Source organism: Epinephelus lanceolatus, chromosome 10 (genome assembly GCF_041903045.1).
Source record: "Epinephelus lanceolatus isolate andai-2023 chromosome 10, ASM4190304v1, whole genome shotgun sequence".
In the NCBI taxonomy this organism is placed as follows: Eukaryota; Metazoa; Chordata; class Actinopteri; order Perciformes; family Serranidae; genus Epinephelus; species Epinephelus lanceolatus.
In genome coordinates, this window is record NC_135743.1 from 13745212 (window position 1) to 13766437 (window position 21226).

General features: G+C 41.8%; 1 protein-coding gene across 1 annotated transcript in view; it reads right to left on the reverse strand.

Annotated features, from left to right (window-relative positions):
* The window catches only part of itga10 (integrin, alpha 10), a 44427-nt gene that overhangs the window by 13171 nt on the left and 10030 nt on the right, over positions 1 to 21226 (reverse strand). Inside the window, exons 2-9 of the mRNA XM_033640181.2 lie at positions 19882 to 19993; positions 19646 to 19755; positions 19465 to 19553; positions 16498 to 16612; positions 16264 to 16391; positions 15525 to 15673; positions 5103 to 5253; positions 1234 to 1399 (exon numbers count right to left, since the gene is read on the reverse strand). Coding sequence (XP_033496072.2) covers positions 1234 to 1399; positions 5103 to 5253; positions 15525 to 15673; positions 16264 to 16391; positions 16498 to 16612; positions 19465 to 19553; positions 19646 to 19755; positions 19882 to 19993 — 1020 coding nt within the window. The remainder of the gene's footprint in view (positions 1 to 1233; positions 1400 to 5102; positions 5254 to 15524; positions 15674 to 16263; positions 16392 to 16497; positions 16613 to 19464; positions 19554 to 19645; positions 19756 to 19881; positions 19994 to 21226) is intronic.

Here is a 21226-nt window from a genome sequence, read left to right on the forward strand (position 1 = left end):
CATCATTCAACTAAACATGCAGAGCAGTATGCTAAGTACCAGGGAGATGAACGGACACAATGAGCTGCACAGCTAAAGAAAGGACTGTCAACGCAACAAAACTTCTTCCAGAGAGCAAGAAAGGAGTCCGATGCAGCACTTGAAGCAAGTTACGTTGTCAGTGAGATGATCGCCAATCGAAATTCAATTTTTTTCAATCATTTTTTGTGGAATACTTGAAGTGGCCCCCTTGGGACAAGACTGGATGCTCAGTGGCCCTCAAGTAATTTGAGTTTGAGACCCCTGCTCTAAGAGGACTGGGAAGCGAGGTGGTGGAGTGGTTAGCATTGTTGCCTCACAGCAAGAGGGTTCTTGGTGTGTACCCGGGGTGGGGGCTTCAAACCCTGGGGTGGGGGAGCCCTTCTGTGTGCAGTTTGCATGTTCTCCCCGTGTCAGCGTGGGTTTTCTCTGGGTACTCCGGCTTCCTCCACAGTCCAAAGACAGGTAGGTTAACTGGTGACTCTAAATTGTCTGTAGGTGTGAATGTGAGAGTGAATGGTTGTCTGTTTTCTATGTGTCAGCCCTGTGATAGTCTGACAACTTGTCTAGGATGTATCCTGCCTCTCACCCAATGTCAGCTGGGATAGGCTCCAGCCCCCCTCAACAGGATAAGGGGTTACAGAAATGAATGAACCTAGGAGGACTTTGTGACAGTCTGAACTCTAAATGGCAAAAATACACAAAAAAATCCAGTCAGCTCAAAATGGCTGACGTTCTGTTGGGTTTAGGATATGGCTCCAAAAGACTTTTTTTTTTTTTTTTTTTTTAAATCTTGGGATATTACATGTGCCTCCCAGTTTTGGTACATCCAGGTAAAGCATAGCCTATTGCAGGGGCTACCTCACTGAAGTTTTAAAGAGGGTGCTACCGAGCCATTTTGTCACACCTGAGCATGAAGTCTGTAAAATATCAAATTATTTTACTAGTTCTGATGTGAATGCAAAGTTTCATGATTTTTCAAGCATCTTCAGCGCCTCAAAATATGATTAATCTGGGAAAATAATAATAATTCCTTGCGTTTCAATGGGGTCCTTCAGGCACTGATGAAACTTGATGGATTTTTATAAAATTAACCTGACTGATAAATCATGTAGTTTGCAACACCAGAGATCTTTGGTGCTAATCATTCAGTAATTCCTTTTTCAACAGTACATCTTTCACTCATCCACAGCCTCCGTCCTTTTAATCACAAACCTTCCAGAGTGAAGATGCGATCTCCAAGGGCATCCACAATGTCATTGAGCGCAGCTTCGTCGGTCACATTGAAAAAATACTTCTCTTCGGGGTCGCTGGCGATAGTCTTGATCTCTTTAATAAACGTCTCAGGGTCCTGCTGTCGGCGAATGTAATGACCCAGAACCTGGAGCCCAGCGTGAGAGAAAGAGAAAATAGGGTAAATGAATAAGCAGATAACACAAGCTCTATAAAACATCAACGGATTAAACTGGAAGCAGAGAGAGGGGTTAAAGTGACAAAAACAGAGCACAGGCACAGACACTTTGGCATGTATCAGAGCAATCACTTCTCCATGTTCTGACAGGACAGTGGAGAGAGAAAGAGAGAAGTTAGGAGGAGAAGAGAGGGCCAACATCACCCCCAGATACTACACACATAAGCTGGAGCTGCAGGAGTTAAAATGAAAGTAAACACACTTTGTAGCTGCGTCACTACCTGTGTAATTTAATAGTAATTAAGCAGTTACCTAAAGGCAACAAATTGACTGGAAAACATAAGACGAGGGGAAATGGTGGCCACCAGAGATTTGTAAATGAGGAGCGCAGGCCTAGCACCGAGGTGAAGAGATGACGGATGCAGAAGATATACTGTAGCAGCAGTGGCCTATGGCTTAACGCCTGAAGTACAAATGAGAAAATTCCATAAGAGAAACCAAACCCAAGAATCTCCCCCTGTGACTCCAGCTGCCAAGCAAACTAAGGAAATCCTCTGTTTTCAAAGGGTAGGGGACGGAGAGGGGTGTAGAGTGTAACGTAAAGAGAGCCAACATATAAATATGTACATTAAGATCTTATAAATTCCACTCAGGCTGCCAACTGCTGCTGCTTTTATATAGTCATGAACACACAAAGAGAAGAGGAAAGATACAGTCTCATTAAAGTATAGAGCACACATTCAGATTTAAAGGACTTGAAGACACTACAGAATTTGAATGTATGACGACATACACACACACATAAATATATACATACATACATAATTGATTTATATACATGCATACACAAACACATACATAAACACACACACACACACACACACACACACACACACATACATATACATATACATGCAGTAGCTCAGTCCATAGGGACTTTGGTTGGGAACCGGAGGGTCGCCTGTTCAAGTCCCCGTCCGGACCAAAATATGGAGCGTGGACTGGTAGCTGGAGAGGTGCCAGTACACCTCCTGGGCAAGGCAACGAACCCCCCAGCCGCTCAAAGCGCCTGTCACGGGCAGCCCACTCTGACATCTCTCCACTTAGTGCATGTATAGGTCTAGTTTGTGCATGTGTGTGTTCAGACCTGTGTGTAATTGACAACAGAGTGAAAAATTGAATTTCCCTCCAGGGATTAATAAAGTATATATATATAAAAAAATAATAATTAAAAAAAATGCATACATACATATACATCCAGGTGCATTTACACACATACACACATACAAACATGGCTCTGCGTAACCTGCTCCCCCACTAACACACACTCTCCGCCCCTAACCTGCACTGATGTATAAAACACAGTTTGCAGTGACCGTGTTCTTGTTTTGAAAGCTCTGCCCTCCCCAATGAGCCATTATCACTCTACACACAACCTACACACATGCTCGGGGCAGCTGCACAGAAAGCAACATCAAAACATGGCCACTGTTACAAGTAGTACTTACCTGTCATCACTGAACGTTTTGGGCAAACACTTGACCACAAAACCCACCACCTCATTCTCTCTTGTTTACTTCATCCAGTTTCAGTTGTTTCTTGTGTTTCTCTTCTATCCATACTTCAGCTCTCTGTCTCTGGCTGTCCGTTTACTTCTCTCATATTAAACTGTTGTTGACCTAGCATTATGATATGCACATATGAGAGCTGTTGTTTCTGTGGGCAGTCCACACACCTTACAGTGGGCAGTTTTAACAGGCACTCAGCAGAAAGTAGTTCCAATGAAAATGGGCATACTGTTTCCGGGAAGATGAGGAATAGCATTGAACATCTGTCTGTGTGTCTACCACTTTGGCCTGAAATATCTAATACTGAAATATCTAATACTGGATGCACTGCCATTAAATTTTGTAGAGATATTTATCTTCCCCAGATGATGAATCTTGATGACTTTGGTAATCCCCTTACTTTTCCTCTACCGTACTATTAGGTTGACTTTTTTGTTTTCTAGTGAACTGGGGATGGATTGCCATGAAATTTGGTGTACACATTCATGTCCCCTTCAGGATGAATTGTAATGACAAAGGCGATTCCTTAACTTTGAGGCCAGCGTAACATATAAGTAGACTAAATGGGATGGTAAGGGGTGGAAACACGAAGGAGAAAACTAAAATACATTCTGTAAGTTAAATAATAAAATTGCAAATTGCTTGGACAGTGTGTTGACAGAGTCAATGGCACTAATGTGACTCAGCGCCAGTTACAGCCCCTCATTTGTTGAAAGCCTCTGCAGAGCGTTAAAAAAATGATCTAAATGGTTGCCATTTATCATCTGAACCCCCCAAAGAACACCTAACTTTGTCACACTTGAGAAAAAGCATCACATCTTCTCTTCAAGCCAGTAGAAGTGGTGGGAGGCTGTGTAGGGACATCAAGGATGGATATTAAGGAGCATAGCTGGGAGTTAATTGACTTTTTTTCACAGTAAATCCTTCAAATAGATTTTTAGCACAGAACAAACTAATCAAACTGACTCTCCAAACACAGTGTGACCAACTGGGACTTGTATCTGAACTCCTTCACCCATAATTACTATCTAATCCTCATCGTCTATACATATTTCTAAAGTGGCACTCCTCCTCCTCCATGTTGGCTAATGTTCCCTTCTTCTGTGGTCCCAGTGGAGTCTGGAGGTTCCCCAGCTTCTCTTGTGGGGAAGGGAGGGTCTGTTACCAGTCCGGCCACTAGAGTAATGTCTGCCCCTCTGCGACTGAAACCATGCCACCGCTCAGTGTGTGTCTGTGTGCTGAGGGGGCGGGTGGGGCTGGAAAGGAAGAGTTTTTGTTCCCACTCGGCTATTTCAGTAGACCCAAGGGGTTCATTTAGAAATTTAAGGATGTTATTTTTGGGGGAGTGGCAGTGGCATTGTGTGGTTGCTCAAGGGTGTACACGGTCATCATACCACTTTCACACAATGTGTGAAGAATGTCAGGGATGCTCCGCAACACCCTACTGATAATGTTGTTTGTGTGTTTCCCACAATAGTTTCACACTTGTCACTGTAGAAAACTCCTGAATCAACATTTTGAGTATCACAAGACCTAAAACAAAAGGACTCGAGCTACATGGCTTAAACTCAAGTCAGACTCAAGTTATAGATTTGATGACTTTAGACTTGACTTGACAAAATCAAAAAATATCTGCAATTCATTTTGGACTTAAATGACAAAGACTTGTGACTTCACTTGAAAATGAGCCTTCGACTTGAAAATGCTTCAAGTTCTAGCGCTGTTAAGCTATGTTTGCAAGTTTGTCTTACAGCCTAAACTTATTGTATAATATGCGTATTCCTGTGTGACTTAATTTGTGTAGGGGCTCGAGTGATATAGTCGTAATTGACGGAGGACTTTACGTTTTCTGTGTTTTATTGTACTGACTTGAATGCAACATGGCCCACCCTTTTGCTGCTGTACTCCACAGGAGAGGGGCTCGAGTTCTATGGTCATAACTGACAGAAGATTTTGCTGTCAGAGTTGTCAGGAATAAACAGAGATTGCCTCCAAAGATATCCACGGTCGAGGCCTCTTCATATCAACACAGCACAGACGACACTGGAGTCCACCGGTTACATTTAAGCACAATGACCAATCAAGATTCAATGACATGTACTCACAGCAATGGCGTATCTGGTGATGTTTCTGTTAATGCACTCGTCCAGAGCGTCTTGTAGCTCCTCCCCGTCATGTGACTCTCCGTCTGTCACCACAATCATCACCTTGGTGGCGCCATCCCTCGCTCCACGCTCAGCGCTGAACGCTTCTGTGCTGCAAAGAAGAGAAGAACAGAAAATAGACTTAGATGAATGTCATGCTGGTGTTAAAACATCCAGCTGAATGATATTGAATTGAGAAAGACTGCAAGAAAGAAAGAGAATGAAAATAGAAGGAGAGTGCAAGGAGTGAAAGAGCCTGAGGGAGAGGGAGGATGCCAAGGAGTTTCACTCACTTGGGTTCCTAAAATCTCAAACAAATGTTCCCTATAAGATAATATACGATTTAAAGTGCGTCTCTGAGAAAATGAACAGGCAGTAAAACACAGAGAGATTTAAGTTCCTTCCCATTAAGCCAGAAATATAGATGGTCCAAATCACAACTGGACTTTTCCACAACTATATTACTCATACTTGACACACATACATTAGCTGCCAGTTGACTCAAATTGGTCATCACATGCAGCGGGCATGTGTCACTGCACACAGTGACCGCATCTGTGCATTCCCATCCGGTTGTGCCACGATACAGAGAGGAAACCTAAATGACAAACACACACGAACAGACCCAAGCCGCACCCTGTTTGTCTGCAGGAAACCTGTTCTCAGTGGGACCTGATTCAAGAGTTGAATAGGGTTGGTTAGCCTCAGACCAACACACACACACACACACACACGCAGTGAACTGCGAGTAGTCACTGCGATTGAACTCAGTCATTTTCAGGCCTAACTCCAGCCCTTGCCTAAATATAACATTGTGGTCAGCCGCAAGAAACTCAGAGTTAAAAACAACCGTTTCCCCTATGCAGCCTGCAAATTACATAGGGTGCCGAGAAGGAGAGGAGAAAACAGGACAGAGGAGTGGAAGAAAAACAACAGAGAGGGACAGATAGATGAGAGAAAGACTGGAAAGGGTGAGAAACAAACATTGGCAAACAGGTAAACTGGAAGGGTTTTAAAAAAGCAAGACAAAAGAGAAAGGAACATAAAAGATTAATGAAGATAACTGGAAGGGAGAAAAAAGGGCCTTGAATCCAAATTAAACGAATGATAAAAGACAGTAAAACAGAGCCAAATGTTACAACTGAGAATTGCAAACCCTGCTCTGATGTGGTATTAATACGGTGTGATTTATGCAGAGAAATAAAACTAGTGGGAAAGAGAAGAAAAGGGGGAAGGTGAGTAGGAGAGTAAAGGAGACTGAGAGAAATGAGACAAGACAGACAAATAGGTAAGAAGGGAAGGAGGGATAAAAAGGAAAAGAGTGACAGAACAATTAGGATGAAAGAAAGGAGATGAGAGCAGAGGAAGGCGAGATGAAAGAGGAGAGAAAGTGAGGGGAGCTAATTGGGAGGCCTGGTTGTATTTACAAGCCATTTTATGGAGTCACAGCAGTGTGGTAATGACACGGCGCAGTGGTCTGCGTGTGTACTTTTGTGTGTGCGTGTGTGGGTGAGCGGGAGCGTCTCAGACGGGTGGAGCGATATAAAAAATTGGTGGCTAATCCAATTGTAGAGGGCTGTTTGATGTTCCTGCATCAGTCTGTCATCTACTCTGCATTCAAACTGTCCCCTGTGCGCTCCATTACTGTCATTTACATGTCAGCATCACACTGTGAGAAAGCTCAAAGCAACCAGCGTTTTCCTTTCATACATTTACGTACTGCGAGCTCAGTTGGCTCAAGGTTTTCCTTTTGAAAATGTGTTAACTCTAGCTCTAAAATAAGCAATATAAAACACAAAATAAGATTACTAAGCCAAAAAGTATGTTAATATATACTAGAAATGAACCATAAAAACTCAAAAAAGAAGCAACTACACGATTACAAAGATCAGCTAAGGCACACTGTGACACTGGCATATGGAAGATTTTGTATAAAAATCCTGCAACAGTGCTTTGAAATGGCCAGGAGGAGCAAATCTTAACCAAGATTCTGATGTAACAAGGACATTGGCATCAGTTGATAAGGCCCAAATACGTACAAAATCTGGTCTGGCCACCAGACTTTGAACATTCATGTGCAACAAACCCAGACCTGACCTAGTTTTAAAATCATTCTGAGTATTATAGGTGTTAGTAACCCCGTCTGGGCCTGGATTGGGCAGCGCATTCCCAGATATCAATAATAGCAATGCAATGAGACATGTTTGTGTATTCCTTTAGTGAAACGAATCACTCAAGTTACCTGTGCTTTTAGACAAAAGAGGAGCAGATGGTTTGGAGCGGTATACACACAGATAATGACGACTTTGATTGAGTTCACTAATTAAAATGTTGATTGATACCACCTTGTATAAATATGAAACTAGCCATTATCTTAGCATACCATAGAGAATGGAAACAGGGGTAAAAGGCTAGCCTGGCTCTGTCCAACAGTAGCCTAACAAAATCTACCTACCAGCACCTTAAGAGCTCAATAATTAAAATGTTAAATCTGATTGGTTTAAAGCAACAAGTTATGCCTACCATACACTAGAAGACTTTGACAAGACTGAGGATCTTGCAGGTTCACTATGTGCAAGACTATAAAGAGATTCCTTATGAGATTACCCCCTATCCTAAATATTACGCCAAACTCCTTTTAAGACATATGACATATTAACAATTCCTTGCTATAAACACAAGAATCTCAACAGTATTCTTGTCAATTCAGTATCCTTATATTCTACAAAGGTAAACTGTATGTGTAAAAACAATAGCTACCAGCCTTCGTTGGTTAGCTGTGTTGTTGTAGTGGGAGGAGACTGTAGGAATGAGGGGTGAACTGTTTCAATAATTCAAATATCTTCCTAAAATCAGGCTGTGAAACTGTTTTCCAACAACAAGTAATGCACCCAAATTTGTTCATATCCCATGTATTTTGAAAGGCTGCGATCACATGACCAATGCACTAACAGGAGAAACAAGGAAGCAGTCGTGAGCAGTCTTGTAAGGAGGCAGGTTGTGGTGGTGGATAGGTCACAAAAACCTGGGCTTGCTCCCAGGGACTTTCCCCTGGAGTTGAGTGTTCAGGACAGTGAGTCATTTTAAGGTACATCCTCGCCATGTTTCTTTTCTTAAACCTTTAAAGTACGTAACTGTATGATAAGGACATAGTGTCTTTCGTGAGGCACTGATTCATTACCCTGGAAATCCAGAGTTCTCATGAGAGCACAATTTGAATTTGCTCAGCGAGTCACTCTGGCAATCAGTAATGATGGAGGTGGACAGAGGTGAGCTAAACAGATGACGACAGTGCTGCGACGACAAAGTCCGGAATCAGTCAGTAAACATTGCAAGATGGCTACGGATGAACACCAGTTGTTTTAAACGACTTTTGCCGCTACAATGAACGAGTTAGACTTGGCTTTTTCTCTAAAAGAGGAACAGAAGACGGCGCTCAAATCTTTCCTTTGCAAGAAGGACGTTTTTGCAGTTTTGCCGACCTGATACGGCAAGAGTCTAATCTACCAGTTAGCTCTGCTGGTAGCTAAGTGTATACGTCACCCCGTGTATTGTTCTGATTGGTCGTAGCGTTATCCAATTGCGTGCAGTGATATTTACAAATGCATGCTTGGTGCCGCCCCTCGAGTTGGGCCATTTGCATTACTCATGGCCAGACCCTAAATCTTTCTAGATTTGGGTCTGGATTTCCAGGCTCCTGATTCATAGGATACCCTAACGTGTTGACGACGTCATCAGGCTAACCACTTACGGATGGCCAAGAAAGAGTTTGGCACAGACATAACCCTCCGGAACACTGTAATGCCAGCCTTACATCTAATCAATCCATCTATCCATCTAATCTTATCCATCACGATTTTACTGTTGCAGACAAATTTCCAATGTTTGAATAAAATCATGAGTTTTACCTCTACCATGATTAATTCATACCATCAGTGATTACCATGATTATCATACCATGATACCATTTAATGTGAGGTGGTCATTAAACTCAGTCTGAGCTGTCTTTAGTCTTCCCTCGTAGATGTTCCAACAAAATCAAACATATTTGATATTATAAGGGGTGTCGGTAGTGTAGTGGATAGTGCCAGCGCCCCATGTACAGAGGCAATGCCTCGCTGCAGCGGTCGCAGGTTCGACTCTGGCTTGCAACCTTAAAGGTAAAGCCCAAAAAAAATAATTTAAAAAAAAAAAAAAAAAAATTGATATTATCATAAATTTTTAGTCTTGACTCGTGCAAATACTCAAGTTCAATGACGTGAACATTGTCATCAAATAATGGCTGCCTGCACTCTCTCCAGCACCAAACAGGATGCAGCAAAAGGGGAGAGGAACATGAACAAGTCTCGATTCTCTTCTCACTGGTGGAGTTGTGGAGTGAACAAGAGTCCATGTTTAATTTGGAGTATATCTGATCCATTAACCAGCAATTATTTTACTGAAAAAAATCTTAATTTTTGGAACAGCTGCCTCTCATTCCCACAGTTTCCTTCCATTAAAATAGCGCAGCAAATTTACAGAGGCAAATAAATCCAAAATGTACAATTTGTACACAAATACAGTTTATCTGTATGGATTGTATTGATGCCAAATTGACAGGAGTACTGTATATGCATATGACACCTTTCATCTTGTGCTTCTAGAGTATTGTGTTTTTGATGACGCGTAAGGAATTGTTATTATGTCATAATTCTTAAAGGGAGTTTGGCGTAATATTTTCCATTATCAGGAGAAGGATGGGAAATATTTTGAAAAGGAATCTGGTTGTAGTCTTGCAAATAGTGACCATGCAGGATCCCCTGTCTCTGCAAAGTCTTATAGTGTGTGACTAAAAACTCACATTGTCTTCAGATGTGAGAGAGTGTCAGATTTAAGTCAGAGTAAGTCCTCAAATTTGTGACTTAAGTCTGACTTTATAGCTCTGTCTGAGTATGTACTCATAGTCCACACAAAAGTCATTAAAGGCTCCAGGGAGATATATTTAGGAGCTATCTTAGCTAAGTGCTTGGGTTTAGGGTTAAGTTTATAATAAGGATGAGGTCAGGGTAAAGGTTAAAGGTCAAACATGCAGTGTAGAGGGTTAAAGTTGTGGCTAAGGGCCTAAATGCAGCCAGGGTCAGCCCTTATAAGAATAGCAGTACAATGTGTGAATGCGAGTGTGAGTGTATGGTGTGAGCCTTTAATCTGTGTGTCGGTGTTCATCTCTCCGTGTGTGTACTGTGTCTGTGTGTGTATTTTCACAGCTGTAGGAGCACTACTTGGCTGACCAGGCTGGGTCAGGCTGAGCCACACCTGCAGCCGTGCTGAGCCAGCAGCCGACTGGTCCAGCTCAGCTAATCTCACTGTTTTTCTACCCCATCACTTTCCTGCCCGGTGCCAGTGCTGCTATCTGTCCATCTGCGTGTAGGTGTATGTGACCAGTCAAAACATATGTTGGTATATTTTTATATTACCTGCTCTTGATATCAAATGAATCCTTAAATATTTCATAAATGTAACCCTCCACTTGATTTCTTCACCCTGACACACATACACACACACACACACACACACACACACACACACACACTTGAGACAAGTTCTTCATTTCTTTTTTCTGTGTCGTGAACACTGGTGAGTCTTCTGATAGTGTTTCATCTGCTGGGGTGGCAAAGGTAGTAATAGTGAAAGGTAAAGAGCCGAGTGTGTAGTAGGAGTTCCCGTCACTGGTGTTTTAGTGCCACAGTTACACTATTTTACTGGCTCCGTTTTTCCAGTCACTGCTTTTCAACTACCTTTTAAATGTTCCTCCTAAACTTCTCCAACTTTTACCTTTAAATGTACCAGAAAACAGGAACTCTCCAATTACCTGTGTGTGTGTGTGTGTGTGTGTGTGTGTGTGTGTGTGTGTGTAACACCTCTCCAAGACACACACACGTCCCAGAAGGGAAGCCATAGCCACACATCAGGTCTGGGTGTGGTGCTCCATGTGGGTATGACTTTAATAAAGCAGGAATTTTATTTTGAAAAGAAAGAGATATTTTAAGACTTGGAGGCTTTCACTGAGCCACTGACCCGCAACCTGCAGAGATGTTTCCTTAGATTTGGGTTACCAGTTTAAATACCCCTAACGTACGAGAAACTGGGCAATGATACAATTTAAAGGAGAGTGTTTCAAAGGTGGTGTCCACATTTTGTGTGGATTTTAACATTTATATCTCTCTGCTCAGTAACTGGTGGTTGCACATGCTTTCAGAAAACATAATATTAGCTTAAACAACCTTTTTTAATTTAAACTTAACTGGTCGTTTTTGGCCACTTGAAGGCAGCACAACAAGCTGTAAACACAATACTGACATATTATCACCTTGTTAGCAAACAGTGGATTATTTACTAGTGACTAGCTCATGAAAAAGATCTGTTCACGGATTCATTCAGTGCTTGACCGGAGCTCCATCATTGTGTAGTCCCTCTCGTTGAACTGAGACACAGATGAATGTTAAGTTCAACTAGCTAACTTTTGAATTGAGAATAGAGAATTTAAGCCACGTTTCTACCAAAACCTCCTGGTATAGTACCTTTAGAACCATCAGTTACCCCCAACGGACGTCTATCTAGACCCTGGATCGGTTTAGCCTTTCTACCACAGACAGTGCTCTTAAATGTGGGCGGGGTTGTTGTGAGTCACTGCTTCGTCCAGCTTTCACTGCATTTCCTCATTACTGGTGACACAGAGGAAAGTCTGGACCTTGTTTATCGTCCACAGAACAAGGTTATACGCCGCAGAGTGGGGATTAGAATATATGCAGTTCAACTTATCCGGTCAAAATTAATGTTTATTTTTAATGCGCAAAGATCCCCTCATTACTAAAAGTGTTTGTCATCCAAGAGAGATAAGTTGTCTTACTGAAATTTAAGTTGCGCTGATGGATTCATGTCGTCAACTCGTGCATTGAGTAACTTCACAAGTAAATATTCGACCTTAAAAGTTGCCAGCAATCGTCCCAGTCTACAGCTGCAGCTAGAGGCAGCAAAACATTCTTTAATTTTATAATTACAGTTTACTAAAACTCTCCACGGTATGAACAATGGTTACATGAGCCTCAAAACCAGCCACAACTCAGCCCTGAGCAGAGTGACCATCAGTTATTGACCAATCAACAGACTGTAGTGTTTCTAGCTCCACCCTTTAGTACGGGATCTGTGTGCTAGGTACCCCAACAGAGGGGGGACCAAAAATGGGGACAGTCAAGAACAGTTCCATTGGTACCATCCACAACTTTTCACAGTGGAAACAGAAAATGTGTATGGAAGTGAACGGGAACTAAACCAGACAGCTTGCTGGAAACAGGGCTTTAGTTGGATAAAGATACCATTTGCAAACTGAAAGCTTAAGTCTTACCCCATAATGAACAGCACATATATTTTCACAGCAACAAATTTTTAAAAACTATTTAGTACTATTTCCTACTTCAAGACTCTAAGACGTGCTCATGGTCGCTGTTATATTCACTCAGTAGAATAGAATAGAAAGAACTTTATTCATCCTTGCAGGGCAATTCAGCTGTCCAGCTGCTCATAAAAGACAAAGAACAACAACCACACTTTCCCTCACCAACAACAACACAGTGGTATTAAAATAGACATAAAAGTGACCAAATCACTTAACAAGCACCGTTTCCTCCAAGTGAAAGGAGTGAGTCACAACTGACTGAGAGTTCAACTGAACTGAGAGATGAACAAATCATTTTAGGAAGTGAATCAGTTCTTTTACCTAGAAGATTTGTTCTTTAGAGCGAAATGTTTGTAGATGACACAACACTATTATTCACTCATCCAGCGGACATAGAGCAACATTATTATTAATTTAGTCATTTTGTGTTCTGCTGGCCAATATTCACTTTCCTTTTAGCTCTGCATTTGGTCTCCACCAACTCCTGAGGGGAACATCTGGCTTAGCTGCTTAAAAGTTCTGTATGCAGTAGGGATGTCACGATTACTTGATTTCACTATTAACCGTGATTTTAAACGGCACGGTTAATTATTCGTAAAGATTCCTCAACACCGTCACTCTCCAAAGATTATGCCGGGACGCAGAACCATATACAGTAGGTCAGCGCAACTCGCACGGAACGAAAACAAAGTTACACAAGCGGCGTCTCCGAGTGATGAAGTATGGATGAAGAAGACTTATTCCCCCCCAAAAAACGGATAAAGTCAGCCGTGTGGGATCATTTTGGCTATCGCAAAATGACCAAGGGGTCATTGTTGACGACGGCTTTCCAGTTTGTAAAACATGCTGCAAAAAAGTCGCGACCAAAGGATCAAACACGAGCAACATGTTACAACACCTGCGGGACAACCACCCGGCTTTACATGCGCAAGTAAAGGTAAATGCACGATAACTGGGTTAAAATACGTCAATCTCAATTTATCTAATGTAACATTGAATTAAAAATTACATGTTAGCATGTCATTTGCAATTAATGGCGTATTGGTATGATACGAGTTGGGCTTACAGTGCAACGTGACAAACTAAGGCACATCTCAAAAGCTTTTTTCATGGATAATTTTGCAGTTTGTGTGCACACAGCGTGAGGTTGTAATGGTTGTGGGTCTGTGTAGCTCTTTGGAGTGAGACGACAGGCAGAAACTCACGTCCACACGAGTGTGGGATTTCACAAATGCTCGTTGTTTATTTTTACATCAACTTAAAAACACTCCAAGCTTACCAAGCCCGGTTGTATGGCTACTACATTTTCATACATGAACAAAATAGTCGCCACACGTACTTATAACCATCACTGTTGTGTTGAGAGATAAAAGAAAAAGCAGGAGCACATAAGTATACATCCAACCAGCGTTGGGTGCGCTCAACAGACTCAAATCATAACAGGCTTTGCGTGATGACGTTGCTGCTAGGCGACACAGTATACACCATGTTAAAGGCACATTTCATATATTCGACTGTTACAAGTTCAAATCCTTTTTTTAGTCGTCAGACTGTTTCAGTGTCAGTGTGCAATGTGGAAGATATACGTAATGTCTTCTCAAGGTCCTCAGTCAGTGAACATTTAGCATTAGTATTACCTCCTTTTGCTTCCTCCCATCTGTGTTGAGTAAATGTTGGACTTGTCCTTCCAGCACGATGTCTGTTTCATTTATTATTAACACTGCACGAGATTTGCTCTCAATTTATTTGTGTAATTGTAATTTAAAGAGAACAAAAAGACACATACATCCTAGAAAAAACTTAGACTGCTGAACCACAAAGAGGCATGTAGTAAAAGTAGAGTCCGCACACTACTTTTTGGTTACTTTTCTTTGTTGCTTATATTATTTTTGTTATGTTGGCATGGAAATAAATGAAACTTAAAGATCTATAAGGAGTGTTCATGTGATTTTACACATTTATAGTGTGAAATTAATTAATACATAATAATCGTGATAATCGTAAAACCGTGATTATTTCTCTGACAATAATCGTACCAAGAAAATCTATAATCGTGACATCCCTAGTATGCAGTAATGGTGTCCTGAGCAGAGGATGAAGTCACCTCTGTTGGCTGTTGTATTCTGAGCTTCTCTGTGGTTTGTTGTGGTAAGCTGATCCAGCATCACAAGCATGGTTTTTACTGCACTCATATGGCGGTTACCACTGAAACCATGGCAGTGTCGTTGCGTAAGCATAGCGCCCACCCTCTGGTTTCCCCCTGGTTAACACTGTTAGCTCTGTCACTTCTGCCATTTTTTATTGCTGTTTATAAAGGTAGCACTGTTAGCTGCTAGCTGCTAATTTAGCTACCTCCTCCTGTTGGGAACTCATACACTCTGAATTTTGCAGAGCCCCTTTGATGCTCCTCTATGTTCACCAGCTGGGTGCTCATTTTGTCTGCTGATTGATGCTGGGAAAGTAGTGTACAGTGGGTTTGTCAGATTTTTTTGTTGTTGAACTCCCTGCTCTGACTCTCAAAAACAATGAACTGAAAGATGCAAGAAAAGAGTTGAGGACTTATCATAATTACGTATGGGTTTGTCACCACGAGCGACAGTTATTTGATCCACTGTCAAAATCAAAATATTGACTGTAGCAGTTTTAAGTACCTTGTGTTACAGTGTTTAATCTAATCTTTGTCTGGCAGGATGGTGACCAGTTAATCAAAAGCAGCCTGATGAAATCAAACTGGATCACTTTATCTTTAGAAAGAAGACCAAACCAGAAGAAAATAGAGCTTATTGTCATTATAACTACAAATTATACTGTGATATATTTACAGAAAACCTCTAGGAATGGTACACCAAAATCTAAACAGCCAGACAGTTTCCAGTTAGCCGGCCAAATCATGTTTTAGGACAAAGAACATCAGCCAGTCAGAGTGAAGTAACAATGATTGACGGGCATACCAGGCCGTGTGGATGGCGTATGCGGTGCGCGTCTCTCGTCCCTCCTGTCTGCTGATGTTCTTGGCGGCCTCCACCACCTCCTGTGTGGTCTGGTAGTCCTTCAGAGACCACTCGTGGACTGCTACTTCGCCATACTGCAGTATACCAACCTGAATGTGCACACAAACACACAAGTATTTCAACCATGCCACATGTTCATGGTGGTGCTGGCACATAGCTGTGGAAAGCAACATCTGAGACTCTTGTTTCTGGGGTGAACTATCTCTTTAAGTACCAATCCTGTTCTTAAAGCAAACAGTGCACTTGGGGAATTTTTGAATTCATTCAGAAACCAGAGGTATTTCCTCTTCACCTCACATTGCCTGCTACCCCTTACCCTCCCTTTTCAAAACCCAAACCCCCCTCTCACTCTTCTTGTTGTTTAGCTTAGAATAACGTCCCCAGATCCCCCCCTCCGACTTCCATTCCTCCTCAACCTCAAGCTAGCTCGGCTCACGTCCCTTTACATTACCAAAGCAATTCATTCTGGTCATATTTGCCAGACTGGTTCTTCATATGTGTTGCTCCGTGCATGTTTTCACTCAAGGGAATAGCTTGTCTTACTGCTCTGGGCAACAGCTACGGGGTTCCAGAGATTTAAGTGGGAGACTCACTCAGATTCAAACCCACAAGTTTCCATTACTAATGTAAATAATATTTATTGTAGGCAGTGCAAATACACACTGACTCGCACTTTTACCTGCATCTGATCCGAGCTGATGTGGAACTTGCTGAGGATGTTGCTGAGGAAGTTCTGGACCTCGTACCAGGGGTAGATACTGTTGGATCCATCCAGCACGATCACAATGTCCATGTATGTGGAGCACCCTGCCACATGCGGGAGGTGAAAAAATATATTTGGTTTGCCAAAGCAGGCCTGTGCAGCATGCCTAAATGTGTGCGTGTGTGTGTGTGTGTGTAAAAGTGTGGTTACTTTGCGCTGTTGGAGCAATGGTCTCTCTTGGTTCTAGGTCATCGCTGACAGAGGCACAGATGCCAGTGCTGAACATAGACGTACCACACTCTTGAGACCACAGAGGGGCACATGCCTGCCAAACACAACACACAGACACATAAACACATCAGCATCTGTTTCACAGGTGAAGCAAATTTCGGGAGCATCTACAGTCAATTTGAGCAGTTTGTATTTTCAAGTGTTTGTGGTCCGCTCACACGGTGCGTAGGTGGTTTTTTCGGTCGTTATCAAAGGGTTTAAACACGTAGACAAATGCGGTTGGGTGACAGAATAAACACCGAAAAAAAGGACTAAATGAGGGCAGACGGGGAACAAAAAGAAAACAAGTAATGAAAAGGAATAAGTCATGGAAAAACTACAATAGTGTGGTTTGGGGGACAGAGAAATGAGGGAGAGGCAGAGACTATTGTTGACATGTTGGCAGTCACTGTTGTCATGAGTGGTTTAACAGAGCTGGAACAGCAGACCAGTGGAGCAATTTAAATCTGATTGTGCTAAATGTAGGGGGTGAATGTGGGGCGGTTGTGGGGTAGGGGGGGCGTCGTATAAAAATATTTCTGTCTTCAAAGCATGCCGTTTATTTGGCTTTCATTCCAAAAGGGAGGAATAAGGGGGGAAGTGCGGAAAGAGGAGATAAAAGAGAAACTTGTGCATTCAGCAGAGAGACAAAAGAGGGAGACCGAAAGTGGGGTTGAAATGGGGGGAGAATGAGAAAAAGAGAAACATCCTGGTTTTGCTCGCCCTGTCATTATGAACGGGTTTCTCCTCAGGCACACAGACAGGCGGAGAGGAAGGGATAGAGAGAGGGATGAGAGAAAGAATGAAGGGAGAGGACGGAGGAAAGGGAGAGAGGTGCTATGGCTTTTGGTAGGTCTGTCATTAACAAAGGGCCGGAGACGCATTCCGATCCTGTTATAGACCTGACCACTGGGGTTAAGATAAACACACACACACACACACACACATATTAAAGTGGGCTAAGCTGGATGGCGTTCGTGAACTGTACACGACTCCACACCCGGAGCAGCAGTAAAAACCTGGCAGACACCAGAACACGCAAGCGCACTTGCTTCACACACACACACACACACACACACACACACACACACACACACACACACACACAAAGTAACTAACATAACATACAAACACACGGACAAAGCACACACATTTCTGCTCCCTGGCCTGGGCAGATGTGTGTCCCTCTGCAAGCCAGAAGCCTCAAAACTGGAGAAACTGGAGAGCAACAGCGAGATGTGTGCAGCGAGTTAGACTAAAGTTTCAGAAATAAGGACTTGCACTTGACCTGCTCCGAGGTTTGACTTATTTGAGATTCAACTCTTGAAAGATTTGACCTTCATTTGGGAGGAAAAACAGTATCAATTGCACAATTTGTCCATCCTAAATGACTGGGGGAACATTTACTTTCTTAACTTTTATTTTTAACCATTAGAATTAATATTTAAACACACAAGCAAGACTAAAACATAATTTTCCTTTATAAAAAATAAAAGACTGGCCTGCAAAGATGCATAACAGAGCCCACTAGCCTTCCAAAATTTGGAGCACATATTTTACTTCAGGGGCTGGTGAAAACTAAGCAGAAAAAGGTGGGGACACTTTCTTTCTGTAGCTGACAAGTGGCAACCTCCAGGGCTGAAAAATAAAGCCAACACCAAAGCACCAAAAACTGCAGTTCTTTAAATGACCACTTGAGGCTGGCTCCGGGAGCCAGTCAGTCCCCGAAGACAACATGTTAAAATGCCCAACTTTACTGCAGAAATAAACATGTTTACAGCCTGGTACAAAACAGTTTTGGTCTCTATAGTTAATTTCCCTGGTGAATTCTTCTAGAACTCACCCATTTAAATATTATTAAGCCTTAAATTACACATAATTAAGGGTGGGACGCTTTGAGTGGCAGACTGTCTACCAAAGGTGTCCTAAGCTTTACAGTCACATCCACTGCTCACTCCTCCACAGCGCTAGCTTCTCCTCCAAACATGGTCACTTCTCACTCCAAATTACCAAGATAGTCACAGCCAAAATGCCTCAGAGGCTTCAAAATGAGAGTCCATAAACCAATGGGTGACATCACAGTAGCTATATCCATTATTTTTACAGCCTATGGAAGGCAGCAAATTAAACAAGCATACCCAAGAGCACTGTGCAGGAGGATGAGAAGATATTGTTTATGTTCAATATTCACAACTTGGATTCCTTGTATAAAACCCTCTTGATGCTGAACGACTGAATTGTGGAGAAGGTTACGGATAAAACAAAGCGTAGAATGTTCATGCTGAAAAAAAGCTATTTTATAATAAGCTATCTTGGCTATAAAAATGTTTTGGAAAAAGATTTCAAAAGTATCATAATCACCCCGACACGCTAGTCGCCTTCCACAGTATGATATCAGTCATTTCTGTTTTAGCCAGACTACTTGGAAACTGTGTAAGGAGGGCAAACAGTATTAACTTCTGTAATTAAAAGGCCCTGCCAAAATTACTTTGGCCCATCCAAAATTGAAATCCTGGCGCCATGCCTGGTATCACTCTCAAATTTGTATCTACAATCTCACGAAAATTGAACAGAAATTAGCCAGTTAGAGGCAGCCTCTACATAGCCCACTAACTTGTGCAATTACAGTAATTACAGTAGTATGCCTATGCATTGAAAGCATGATCTCAGTTCAGTCGGCCAACTCAGTCTGACTGTGCAAATGTGCATATGAATCTCCAAAAAGGTATTCAGGAAATGGGGGTCATGGTCACATCTGAAGTCAAATAAAACACCAACAGAGATGATTCATTAACATTAACATAAACACAACCTGGTCTCACCACATCCCTTAGGCTCCCACACACGACCCAAATAACCACGCAGCAAAAGTAAAAAGTCTTGTTTCTCAGTGTGGAGACCACGTACCAGGAAGCCATCAGGTGAGTCTGGAGTCAGCGTCATTCCCAGGTGAGAATTCTTCAGGTTTTTAGAAACGTTCTGGAGAGCACTCTCACCTGAGATAGACAGACCAGTTTACTGTAACACCTCGGTAACACATCTAAACTTAATGTGAATTTAATTTGTTGAGCGCGTTTGTTTCACTCACCCAGATTCACTTTGCTGCAGCTTGAGTTCTTCTCCTCTCCTATGATGCATTTGTAAACATCTCCTTTCCTGTTGTTGGGCGGCCCATCCCACGGAGCGCCAACCAGCATTCTTCAGCAGAATGACACAGTGAGTCACTTATCATCAAAACATCATCATAGATCCTCTTTGTGCAAGAATTAATGACAGTTTAAATTGTTTTTCCTAATCTTTTAACACACAATCACGGACACTTACGATTTCTCTCCGTTATCCTCATGTTGTAAAACAGAGAAGCCAAACAGAGCGTCCTCAGGACCGGTGAAGATCCGCGGATGCTTTACATCTATGTTAAAACAATAACACAACCCTGAAAGACAAAACAGAAAAGATTATTAGACACAGTGTGCAAACTATTCCATGACTTTTGGGGAGGACACTTTTTTATGGATGGGGAAAGAAGGGGGCGATTGTGTGTGCCTCAAAGAGAGGACTGATGGTGACTCTTATTGCAAAGAAGCATCCATAGCTGCACATATATGTAGGCCTACTTACTTTGAATCTGATATATCATTTAACTTAATGACCACATCAAACCTCCAGACAGTTATATAGCATGCATGCATGCATGCATGCTGGTATCTTTATCAAAGTAAAGACTCATGACTGAATTGTACATCAAATTTACAAAATGTATAAAAGACAATCCCTAAAACACCTAAAATAAAATAAATTAAAAAAAAAAAAATTAAATAAATAAATAAATAAATAAAATATTTCCATCTGATGAAATAGTGCAGCCAAAATGGAGTCTTAGGTTTGAATATTTCACTCAGTGTAAACATAATATCCTCCTGAGACCCTGTGTCCTCATACGAGGTCATAACATTTTGAGTTTACTTGACCTTACACTTCATTCTACTCAACTTAGACCTGTTGTCCTCGTTCGTGGACACCTTTTATGTGCCATCTAGTGGTAGTAAGAGCACCATACACTAATCCATGTAAAAACAAGATGGCAGCCATCTCTGCCAAGTCAGCCTACAGGCGATCCCGACACAAAACTGGACAAGGCTCAAAACCTGATCACATTTTATGGTCGAAACTTGTTTATTTAATAATGTTTGTAGTTTGATATGGCAACAAATTTGACCAATTTTAGCAGCAATAACAAGCTAAGTTAACTGGGAAGTACTCGTTTGAGGACACTAGGACTTTATGGTCATTTCATTTGAGGACACTGGGACTTAATTGTTGGTCTGTTTGAGGACGTTGGGACTTAATTTTCATCTCGTTTGAGGACATAGGGACTTAATTATCACTGACAATGTTTAGTTTAGAAACTCGGAGAAATTAAAAATGCAAACCAAACAAAAGTTCAGGTCTCAGGAGGAGATAGCTTATATAAAGAGTTGTTTTCCAACCTTAAAGGGACAGTTCACCCCAAAATAGAAAATACTTTCTTTTTCTCTAACCTGTATTACTATTTATCTTACTTGTAGTGCTACTTATAATCTATCTATTCTGTGTATCAATGCGCAGAAGGAGGTGTGCATCTACTCATGAATGAGTAGATGCGTTCATGACTGCTTGTGACGGCACA